The sequence below is a fragment of the Tauraco erythrolophus genome, chromosome 8 (genome assembly GCF_009769465.1).
Source record: "Tauraco erythrolophus isolate bTauEry1 chromosome 8, bTauEry1.pri, whole genome shotgun sequence".
NCBI lineage: Eukaryota > Metazoa > Chordata > Aves > Musophagiformes > Musophagidae > Tauraco > Tauraco erythrolophus.
The window spans coordinates 21,254,059-21,267,193 of NC_141472.1; the positions used below are offsets into that span (position 1 = coordinate 21,254,059).

General features: G+C 35.9%; 1 protein-coding gene across 2 annotated transcripts in view; it reads right to left on the minus strand.

The window, feature by feature from the left end:
* RAPGEF4 (Rap guanine nucleotide exchange factor 4) overlaps positions 1-13,135 on the minus strand; it is a 157,223-nt gene that overhangs the window by 121,518 nt on the left and 22,570 nt on the right. For both annotated transcript variants that reach the window (XM_086616120.1, XM_086616119.1), the window contains exon 4: positions 12,753-12,899. In XM_086616120.1, coding sequence (XP_086472246.1) covers positions 12,753-12,899 — 147 coding nt within the window. The remainder of the gene's footprint in view (positions 1-12,752; positions 12,900-13,135) is intronic.

Below are 13,135 nucleotides of genomic sequence, written 5' to 3' on the forward strand. Positions count from 1 at the left end.
CTACATACCAGTAATAAGAGTAAACACAACTTAATGGAACTCCATGATCTTGTTTTAAGATTTCAAATACTTAATCCATGCTGCTGCTCTCTCACCATGCAGAATACCGAACAAAATAAGAATATCTCTCCTCTACTTCTCTTGTGCAGAAGTTTGTGAATAATGCCCATTGTAAATAGACAGGCACTGCTGTGGAAGTAAAAATGCCAAGACAGAGGTCCCACTACGTAAAGCAGCACTTTCACGACCAGTAACACACCACAATCCCTGCTTACAGTTTGAAAATTAAACTAGCAACATTAAGATATTTTCTTTTCTATAGCATCAAAACTTCCATGTATGTTTCTATTTATTTTCTTCATGCTGAGCAATCTGATTTTGGGGACAGTCACATGAGCATCTCTTATAACAAATTCTACATGCAGAAAGGAAGTCATTAAAAAATGTTCATTTAAAAAATAACACATCTAATATAAAGATAGCATTCATTATTACTTTAACAGCTTTCAAAGTCAGAGTTACTTTTTCTTTCTGTATAAAGATCTTTAGCATATTGGATTAATAATTTTCATTTGTACATGTGTCAACAGCATTATCAGATAATGAAGATATGCATATGTAGACTCAAATAAAGATGAGAAAGTCTTAGCAGTAAAGGAATACTTAAAAGGAAAAATCAACAGAAATGTTAATTGGCAAGGACAGAAGAAACATGCTAAAGCTTTGCATTAGTTGGGTACAAGTCCATCACAGTCAAGAATCTATTTCTTTTTAAACATTAGATATTATTTTTTCACATACATACTATCATAAAGGGTGAGCTTCGCCATTGCTCTCCCTCAGGGGAGTAGGCAGATATAAAGTACTTCTCCATCTGCCTGTAAAAGCTACTTGCAACAGAACAGCATCACAAGGGTGGGTTTTTTTGTGCATCTAGTGTTTTCTCACACATTATAAAGTATAAAATTCATACTAGTAGTATGAATTATTTTGTTAAATAAGGAGAGAAAATATAACTCATAGTCTGCTTTTGGATATCACAATCATTCATTACATTTTATTCAATACAGATTAACTCAATTCTTATCCAAAGACATTGTCCAGTTAATGGGTACCAGGAAAGGTAATTCACCTACCATTCTGTAATGATACTTGGATTAATGGTATGGTATCAATCCCTTAGAGAATTCTTACTGTAGTAGAATCTGCATTCCTACCATTGCTAGGGCCTGAAGCACTTCTACGATTCCCTATGCCTCACACCTTTACATAATTTTATAGTATGAAGTTGACAACAATCCATTCAAGTATCAATACTTGTGGGCTGACTGGTAGCATGCATCATTTTCTGAAGTCATAGCAAGTAATTCTTCAGAAAGGTTAAAAGGCAGAAAAATCCACATTCTGTTGTTAAAACAGGAAAAGTCTGTCCCAGAATAAAATGACACAAAGTACATTTTGTATGATATCAGATGGAAGTAACACTCTCTGCAAGGCAACTCCATATGGCAGATGTATGTAAATACATCAGACAGAAACAACCTGCAAAGATGAGAGTTTTGATGTGAACTTCTGTTGTAATCTCAAAGCATATAATCTTTCAACCATACCACAGCAACAGCACAGGTAAATGCTCCAGCTCCTACATGCTCAGACTGAAGTGCAGCTCTTCTTTGATAAAGCATTATGTAAAATGGGTACTTTCTCAATAATCAAATCTGCTACTCCACCAGTGTATCCAGACATACCTGCTTAATTGCCTGTACTTTTACTACATTTCACTCCTTTAGCTCTGCAAAGCCAATGTACTAAGAAATACTAAGTGATAGTATAGTTCTCACCAACTTCAACAGTGCAAGAATTATTTCCTAACTGCTTGCTGATCCCTGGTTATCTAATAGGATCTAAATGCCACAGATAAACCTAAGGAGAAATACCCAATGAGCTCTTAATCAGAGATCAACAAAACTGGCATTAAATGCTAGTAGGACCAAAAGTGTCAAATGCAGAAAGAAGAAATCATATTCAAAAATCGGTGGAAGAGATGCACACCAGAAAACTGCCTGAGAAAAGATGGCAGAAGGAAAAAACGCCTTTGAAAAATGTTTCATGCTTCTAGAGAGGATACAGGCTTGAAGGGTATTGGCAGAAAGAAAGAAGAGAGAAAATAAGCCTGTACTGAGCTTTTAATCTTTCCTTAATTGTACTGAGAGTCTCCAGCATTATCCCCAGAGAGAACTGAGCATAAAAGGCTAAGGAACTCAAACAAGTTCCCTTGTAACTCAGTCCTATCAGAACAGCATGATTTCTTTGAAGGACTCAGTTTCTCAAAGACCAGGTCATACAAAAATTGCATTGTAATGCATATTTTTATTATGCTAAAAAACCACAATTACTATTACTGTACCTGTTTCCACTAACCTGTACTCAGGAATGTCTAGATAGGGCTTTGTGGAAATTAACAGAACAAATCTTGTTTATTTTGAAAAATTAAGTGGTTAATACTCCAAGAAAATAGTTTGCATTGGTAGCCAGAAAAATATTTTTCAAAGGTCAAGAGAGAGGTGGAATGCTAAATTAAATAGAAATTACTCAGGAAACAGTCAGAAGTTAAAATGTAAGCAAGTTGTACTATATCAATAAGTACTAAATGCAGTACTAAATACTGATTTTTTATCACCCTCAAACAAATGGCATAAAAGCCTAGCTTAGAGCTAAGTACGGTATCTAGAAGGACAAGCGTATTTTATCAATATAATTTAAACTAAACAGAAGTAAAGTTCCATCAGAAGATATTTAATGTGTAAACTTTTATTTGTGAGTTTCAGTTTTCTTTTAACTCTTTCATTTGACATTTAACTAAGAAACTATTTTAAGCAGAGTTCTGATGAAATACACACTAGTGGTGTTATTTAATCAGGCATGAGATGAAGGATAAAGAAATTGAGCCCTAAGCATCACATCAGACTGATGATACGAATCCACAATTTCCACAATTTCTGATAAATGACTGATTTCAACAAGAGCATGTTGAAATATTAGATGAAAACAGGAGTTCTGTGAACATTCACTTCATTACAGAGTATAAAAACGCAGGGAGCACATGCCTTAGAAGGCCACCATGTCTTATTATGTGCTGTTCTTGAATATTTGTGGCACAAACAACCATTCACCAAAAGAAAAAAAAAATATCCATGAAAAGGTTGTTCCATAAATCACCCTGAGATTTAAACATTTCAGAGGGCCTGCAGGCCCCTCGGGGCATGTTTCAGGCCTGATATTTTCACATTGCTGGTGAACAGATTTCTAGGAATTTTGTAGCTCACTGAACTAATGGAATTGGAGCAACACCCACTAACGCTGAGAACTGTAACTGTTGGAGTTCCACTGCTCAGATCGAACCAAGGATTGCTTCAAGAGCAAGCACATGGATTATTTGTTTCTTTTAAATCTCTTTCTCTTTTTGATATCTGGGACTGGCCATTATCAGCAGAGATGACAGGCTGGGCCCTGTAATTCTTATTCTCTGCCACAGGAGAGAGATTCCATATTTAGTTCTTAGTCTTTTCTATCTTCATTTTTAAGCATACCTCTGGGATGCCTAGAGTTTCTAAGGCTTTGATACAATTTACCTCAGTACAAGTATTGGGTTGACCATTTTGTTAAGCACCCCTCAACTACTAAGCCACAAAATCATGCGAGTGATTCCAGCCTCATGCTCTCATGTCACATCAGCTATGTCAGTGGATAGAAACTGTTACAAAAGGGTAGAGGGTAAAGAGGATTTAAACCTACTGCGACAGCCTGGGCTGCATATTATACAAGGAAAAAGAAGCAATTAGTAATTACTTGGGTTGAAATCCCACAATGCTCATTGACTTCAATAAGGTAGGGTTTCACCACGGATGAAAAGAGGGGAGGAACCAGTCTAAAGGAAAGGGCAAACATTGAACCTTACAGCTCTGATTATGACCAAGAAAAGACATGATCAGAACTGTACTATCTAAGGCAAGCAAAGGGCACTCTCTTTTTGAGCCCATTTATTAATCCATATGCCTAAAAAACTGATCATGTCTGGGGTTTAGCTTGTTTTGAGTTTTAAGGTGTTGAACACTCATTCAAGGGAGTGCTTCCTGAAGGAAGGAGGAATTTACCTTCTGTTAAATAGGACTTGTAGGTTTCTTTTTTTTTGCTGCAGGAAAGTGAACACTTTTACAATATTTTTAGAAATATTTTACAAACCAAACAAGACTGTCAGAATAAAAAAGAATAATATAGTACAATAGCCTTGCTTTCAGTTTGCGATAATCTGCGTAACATCTTATTGTCAAAGACCTCTAATTCTTTTTAATGCCAGCAGGTTTAAGCTAATGGATTTTTTAAATGTCAATATTAAAACATATCCATTGATCTAATAAATGGTATCACGTTATTTGCCTGACCCGTTGTATAGTACAAGCAGAAAGCACCCATTCAAATGCAGCGTGCAAGCACACATTCTATACCCATGCCTTGGAGGAACACACAACCATATCCATTGCTGCAAAGCAACAAAAACTCATTGCTAAAAAGAACCTCCTAAGAGCTTTCTATTTTTCTCAAGAACCTGGAGGAATCAGCCATAATAGATTAACCTTTTGTGTAAGGAAGAAAAAGCACGACTCATTCAAAAAGAACCAAGGACTGAGATTATAACGCTGACCAGAAGATCAGAAAGGGTCAATCTCCAGAATAACCTCATCCACATATGACTCCACGGTTGAATTAAGGAACAGACAATCTGTGTCAAATGCAAAAGCTTAGAAGTGTAAGCAAAGCCTTACGCAGTTGATCACTTTGGTATCCATCCTAAGGCAGGAAAGGACACTGCCAACCACAAATGCAGTTAGAACCAAAGCTCCCGGCAACTTGACACATAAGTTTGACAAGGCAAATATGAATTTAATGTAGTAATATATACAAACAATTTATATTAGATAGATAGTAGATTATATACACACACATCTCTGTGAAGACATAACCCTGTCTTACGCATTTTTTCTCTCTGTGACATATAAGAATGAAACATATATTTGATAGTTAAAATGTACATTTGAGGGAAAAAGCCAGAAACTATTTTATAAGCTTCAAATCTTATGATTCTTCTGAAAGTCAGTTTTACCTAATAAAAATGAACCAATGAAAGACCAGAAGTTTGCTCCCTGAAATAAGATTCACAGGCTCCCAGTTGTGCTTTGCAATATATGTTTTTGCCATTTATAGAGATACCACATTTAATAATACAATCTGCTGAGGATGAAAAGCACTTCCTTTGCTAATAAAAAAGCTGGTTATAGAAAGTGCTAGTTTGGCAGTAAAGCTTCAAAGAAAAATAGCAGCCTCAAAAACATCTGCAGACTTTAACTATACGGTTCAGTTTGTCAGATGTTCTTCTGTAATTTAAATATTTTAGAAATTAATCAAAATTATTTCTTTCTGAAAATCAGATGAATTAATATTTTTCAACTTTACCTCTAACCATGATAAAATATGAGCAAACCAATAAAGGCATTACTTAACAGGGAGACTGACATGCTCGCTGGATGTTTCTGTTTCTTTTTATCCAAGAAGGAACCTCAAATAAGTCAAGCTTTCTGCAGTGTAAGTTAAGACTCTTTGATGTGCTAATAAACACATAAACATTTACAAGGTCTGTAAATAGGAATGACAACATATTTTTGCACTGTGCCTGGTATAATAGGATCCAACTGGGGCTTCAAGTTGATGGGCATTACTACAGTGATACAGAATTGCACCTAAGAGAAACAATAGGCTAGTATGGTTTAAGAGAAATCAGGTCTACAAAGCCTAATTCCACCCCTTCCTGGTGACCAGTGACACAGTCACAGAACACTGCTATTGAAATAGATTCAGAGCAAAACAGGAGACTGAGGTGCAAAGTGATTGTAGAGATGACACAAGAACATGCACTGGGCAAGTTCATTGCAGAGACACATGAGGAAGGATCAGGCCTTTCCCACTACCTTGTTATTTTTCAATCTTTTCAGCCCCTTAAGGGATGTCTGAACTGCCTGAGTCTGTCACCTTAAACCAAGGAAAACAACAAAGAATGGGAAACTCACAGAGTTAAAACTAATGGGATCTCTTGATTTTCTGCAGAAATTGTGCCTCAATGACAGTACTGAGTATCATACATAATGGCACAGCAATTATCTGAAACAGAGTGGACAATTATTGATTACAAACTTTTCAGTCATAATGCCACTACTTAGAGAAGAACACACCATAGCAAGACTCTATGAAAAGACTTTTAGACTTCCATCAGTACATATCATGCCAAGAGAAAAGCTGCATTATTGAAGTGAAAGATCTAGATTAATTCCTAGATGTGTTTCTTCACTGCCAATGGCCAAAAAGGTTACCTTAGGAGATATGCTGTCATAAACAGTGTTCACAAAATCTGCAGCCATTTTCTAAAACATTGAGTGATTAATACAGCCAAACGAAAGCAGCAGTCACTGTGTTGCTATGCTGACAAACATGGCTCATTCTGATGTACGTCTGGCTACTCAGGATAGAATGCTGTCCCATACTCATTTACCATTTACCCATTTATTCTATGATTTACCACACAGAGCATCATTTGTTAAAATTAGAAATGTTCGACAAAGCAAAACAAGAGAAAAAAACCTAAAACTATATTACAAGGATGGTCAAAACCAATAGTAGAACTAAAGGCCAGACTCTGCTCCAACTTAGCTCCACGTGCATCAAAGCAACTGTATGTATTCCCTTGAAATATGCTCAATTCACACCAGCAAAACTGGGAGTGCAATCTGGCACTTCTTCTTGGTATAATAACAATTTTGGAATCTTTCCCTGCTACTTACTTGCATGCTTTATCAGTATTAACACAGAAGGTATGAAGGTGGGATGTTAGTTATTTTCAAAGCTTTGCTCACATCTTGCAAATCTGTGTTTACTGTCATATCTAAAGCTGGAGGGGGGAGGAGGACTTTTTATATTCCTCCTCCTTCCATGTGTTACTCTAGGAAAAAAATCTCCTGCTTGCCTATCATCACTTCATTTTGGAATGTCTCTCACACTAGCTCTGCTTCTTTGCATATAAATTTGAGTCGGTCATCAGCTGAAGATTTGCAGACAGCATAAGGCAACAGATTTCACACACTTGGGTCCTTCCATGTTTTCCTTCTGTGTCGTATTCTGTATCTGATAACATGGAATAATTCTTCCTTATTCTGACAAGATGGCTATTTGAGAGGTTGGTGAACACAGTATCCCAGTTACATTGCAAATGCAGGCTACTACGACTTGATCACTTTTACATTTCTCAAATAAAACCATGTTACAGAGACAACTCATCGAGGCAGAGTTTGAGCAGCTAATAGAGAGTACGACATGAAGCAGGTAAGATAGCTGAGTGTTCCATTAGCACATTTTTATACTTTTGTGAGTCTTCAAGCACTTCACTACTTTAAATCACATGATCATCCATCCTGCAAAGACAAATATTCTGTATTTTATTAGCTATAGTTTTATACCTCTACTATGTTTGCCTATGGGAAATCAGTAAATCAGAGCAAAGACTTCTGCAACTGATATACTGGGCAATAAACTGACAGAGTAGCATACTATAAATCAAACAGATAGTTTAGGGACTGGACATGAATCTGATTTTTTATTTGATTCCTCTCCTCCCAATATTTCATTTCTCAGATCAAATTTAATCTCTCACTTAAATGAAGTGGAAATAATTTCTGGTATGGAATACTCATCAGTGAAAAGGTGCATTAGAAAGTACTGATGTTTTACATGAGATTCCTAATACTCCTTAAACATGCTGAAGTATTCAGAAACTACCAGAGAAAGAGGCAAAAACATTCTCAAGTAACAATGTAACATATATTTTCCTTAGACGAAAGAAAGGCTGCCTTGCTGAAATGCTGCCTACTGCATTACACTGCAAAACATCTACACAAGATTTAGTAACGTACTTTGATAAATAAGGTACCTAGCGCATGGCCATATGGATAAAACAAATGAAAATCCTCACATGTTAATTTTCATTAATGTAGTTTTACAGTGCCTTTGTAATTCCTACTGCCATAATCCTGACACACAAAATGAGGCGTAAGATTATATTATACCTTGATATAAAGGATATGATTAGATATATCTTAGAAAGACAAATTGATATTACATGCAGATGCACTGAGAGCCATGGTCTCAATTCTGATGAACTTAAGTCTTATTCAGAAATATCACTGAACAGTGCCACAACGTTTAAGTCAGCATGTATTTCCTACAGAGCATTCCACTGAAACTGCATGTAAAACTTCTGTTCTGACACAGGATCTGTTTTTCAACTAGCTCATTAAAAACTAAAATTCACAATGTTTAGAAAACAAAGACGGTAAGAAAGCTGATTCTCCCAAAGCTATCATTTCGGAGCAGTGAAGTCTGCTGAGGGCTGCTGAACTACCATCAGATAAGCAAAAGCAGGAAGCAAGTTACGCTACTGTTTAGCAGACTACGAGATGCGTAAGTGCAGCTGAAAATGAATAAAAAAGAATTAAAATGTTCGTTCTGACCTTACAGGGGCCAAGACTCCTTCTCTCCAAAGTTACTGCATACCGAAGTAATAGCTGTTCTTCATTTACTCGAGATCAAACGTTTCTCAAGGCATGTTCAGTAACTTCTAACATAATCTTACTCCACACAAAAGGAAATCGGTTATTTGTATGCTATCCAAGGAAGGCTGAGTAATTCACCGTGGTAGGAAAGACCTCTAAAAATAAGTCACCTCTCAGCAGATTCACTCCCTTCCTGTCTGGGTTTGAATCAGTTTGCGATTGCATGAACGGACAAAGCTTGAGGATGAACTACAGAGAACTTCTGTAATGGTAACACTGCTCAAATGCATTCACTTCACTCCTACTCTGCTTAAAAGGATCGAACTATTAGGGGTGGAGCAAGCCAGTGACCCAACAGGATATGCATGACCAGAGCTCCATGCATGTAGCCTTCTGCTTTCACGCTTATTTTTGGATGTATTTTCCTTTGTGCATTGAAACAGTTTTTTGGGTGAGGTAGCTAGCACCACACTAACTCAGTGATGCTAAGGAGGGAAGACAAGTTCTTATCAACACAGAGAGTACCTCTTCCTACAGATTTATAGAGCACTTTGGAAGTCTACACTGTTATAACAGAGATTAATAACTTTTCATGTTCGTTAGTGCTCCTCAGAGATGAAGGACAGGGACAATTGGTGCACAAAGACAAGTCACCAGAGATTCCCATAACTTCTTAGAGCTTGTTCATCAGGGAACGGTGCTCAGCTGTGTGGGACCCTAACCAGAGATTTCATCGTCTCCAATCTGCTATAGTAGCCGTTGATAGAAAACAAAGTCTCCAAGGATGAGTAAGCTTAGAAGTTCAACAAATGTTCCTGAACAGGATGCTACTTCAATAGATATAGTCATTAGAAAAAAGACTAGGCCATTTCAACTGGTAACTGTTGATATCAGGACAGTATCGTTTGTTTTGTCCAGCATTCTCTGACCGTTAAAAATGAAGGTCACAGAAAATCTTTCTGTATTTAAAGGCTTGATTGAATATGTGGTTCTCTGTATTACAGAAGGCATCTTATTATGTTTTTGATAAAGAATATCCTATCTTTTCCTCAAAGAGTATTTAAATTTATAAAACTGATGGAATAATAGTGATAAAAAAAGAAAAAGGTATTTAGAAGTAGCAATCTGTTTCTTTCAGGTATAGATCCAATTGTAATTGTACTCAAAGAAATTAATACACTTTGCTGTATATTGTGCATTAAATATGTTAATAACACACATCTGGTCTGTGAAATATTCTATCAATACAACTGTTTCTTAAAGCAACACAGCTAATATAAGAAAATTACTTTTCAATTTAAACAAAACTCAGAAAAGTCTGTAAATTCATAATATGAAGTTACAGACATTCTGAAAAACCTTTCTAAACTTAGAAATAACTAAAATAGATAGGTATCATATTTTTTCTCTCTAGTTTCAGGATTTATACTGGAAGTTTCATAAGCAGTATAAATTGATATTTATTTGTCTTTCAAAGAACTGCACAGATTTAGAAGAAAAACAGGTAGAAAAACATTTGTTCTTAAACTAGAGCATTGAATTATTTTGGAATTAAGCAACTTTTTTTTTAATGGAGAAACTACTTCTTTCAGGAATTAAATTCTCATTATCTGGAGAGTTGAAATTTGTATGCACTAGGTTTTAGTTTTTACCATATCTGGATTGTAATGACACTGACCTTGTTGCCTTTTTTCATTTTTCCCATGGTACTACTGTTATTAAATATCTGTGATCCATTCTTGACTTTGTGCAGGTTTTCATTAAAAACAAATTAAAAAATTATCTGCATGGCACGTCATTGTACCAGTAATTGTTTCCCCATATGGTCTTTGTCACAGCAAAGATATATGAGTCTTAGGATAAGGCAGGCAGAACAACACAGAATCCATAACATAACAAAAAGTTTCCCTGAAGAGAAATATTTACTTTTCTTCAGATAACAATCATAATAACAACAACAACATCATATCACTGCTGCTATTGCTAGTATATTTGGGAGGAATTTTCTTAACGAGTTTTATGTCTGTTTTGAACATTCTCTGTTTATCATACCTTAGCTGTAGGTTATGTAGACTTTGGGATTAGTAGATTGCAAGGAAACAAATACTGCCTTGAAAAAAATGAACAACTTAAATTTACCTCAGACTAGCCAGCAAAGCTATATTTCATGGCATAATTTTCCATGCACTAAGAGCACAGGGATAGCCTCCTTGAAAGAAAGCACACCAAAATACATTAAAAGTTCCCTGTAAAACTGCACAAAAGGCAAAGCAGCACCACAAAGCTAAACTGTGGTCTGTGACTGACACCTGCAGCATCTGTGACACGCTCTACTGCACAATTTCATAAAATCTGCAACATACAAGATGTGTGCTAAGGCTCCCTATGATAGCTATCAATACTTTCAACACACGTGACTTTTTCCAAAAGCATCTATCATCAAAAAACTCATCAAAATCAGCAAAATTATTATAAATAACATTGTATTAGTGATTAAAGAGCAAATGACACCAGCATTTTTGTTTTAAAACAACTTTAAATATGTTTTAAGTTTCAACATTTTAAGAAGGGAACTTAACCTCCATTCCCCCAATATTTCTGATAGGAAACCAACAATCTCTGAATGCTTAGCAGGAAAGTCATATACATAGCAGAAATGACCTTGCTTATACCAATTAAAAGTTAAATAAAAAAAACAAAGTTACTTGAGAAACCTACAACTGGATTTATTCTCCTCCATCGTGAGCTTGTAAAGCACTACCTACAGTAAAAATTGCTGACCACTGGCAAGCGTAGCCTACGTTAACACAGATGAGACCACTGGCATATTTAATCTTCTCATGCCAGGGTCTAAAACTATTGTGCAGTTCCTGTAGAAAAAAAAAGCATGAACTGCAGAAAAATACTGCATTGTGCATATCTTCAAATTTGCTGTGAGACTTTACTAGCATTTTATTCTAGCCATAGACATTGCCAAAAACAGTACAAATTACAGCTATGCAATTGAAAGAATGAAAGCTGTTATTCTTAGAGCATTCAATGGCAAGCACATGTCATTCACACACTGGTCTTTAGTGCCTTGGTCATGCTGCACCATTAACTATGCTCAAGGCAACACATCTGCAGACAGGTGATATTAGTGCTGTTTCCTCGGTCAGAGTTGCTAGTTGTGGATTTGATTTTCTTTCTGATAACCTTACTTTAGTACTGCTTTAGCACAATTATTTGGAGTATAATACTGCTCTTCCTCAGGAAAAGAGAAAGCCAAAAAAATCCATCTGTATGCACTTAAGAGAGAAGCTGAACTAAAATGCAACAACCAGCATCTATTTCTTCAATATAGTTAGTGTTCCTAGATCTGCAACTTTAGGACACTGTCACACCATCTGACAACTCTATACAACATCTAAATTTGTACAGTCACCATTTAAAACAAGCTGGCCATACAAATTGACAATAGTGTAGGCCAGGCCAAGAGGATGCCTTCCAACTCCCAGAACACTTTTCAAATCAAGTGTAATGCTTACAAAAATACAAACTGATTGGAGTTCAGTAACATGTTAATGAAGTCTTCTCAGCGTGGATACCAAAGTACACACAGATTATAGAATGAAGAACCTCAGCAGTATGTTCTCCACAAAGGAAGTTTTAAGGGAATTCACACGTAACCAGTAACTTAATTTTTAAGTTATCTTGATCCATCTGCAAATTCTAAACCCCTTACGGCTGGTGAAAAGAGAGGAGTAAAGGAGAATAATTTAAAAAATCAGAGTATATTAAGGATAGACTCCCCTCATAAATGCTAGCAATAAAAGCAAGTTTAAGGCTAAGAAAGCAACACCTGCAGCATACAAATAAATGCCACCAGAAATTTCACCTAAGTTATTTCATTAGAAGAACCCACAAGAAATACAGGAGTATGTAATCATGCAGAATATGAAGCACTAAAAAGAAGTAAAAAGACTTTCCTTTTTGTCCAAGTTAATTTTAAAAAATTATTACTTTGCTTATGGTATAAATGTGCTTACATTTCATTACAAACACTTTAAAGGTTAAATCCCTTTTTTCTGCATAAACTGCAAATAAATCTGAATTTACCTCCCAAAGTGCTTTGAAGTCCTTCTGCTCAATTCGAAGGAGCTCACTATATTCTCTGGTGACGATGGTAGCATGGCGAGGAGTGTTATCCAGAATGGACTCTCCAAAAGCAGTTCCTACACCAAGCGTGCATATTGTCACAGCATCCTTAGAATCAAAAATAAAAAGATACATAGTAAATATTCCAGATTGTTTTAAGATTCTTTACATCACATTTCTAATTGCAGTGCCTTATATTCTTCAGCAATTTGCTTTAAAAGAAAATTAATTAAAAGTACCAACAAAAAAATCAATGTGCTGATTAACAACACAGGCAGCTTCAATGTGGAAGCAAGCAGGGCTTCTGTTTTCTATGACCATCAGTTGAATTAGACATTTTTGTC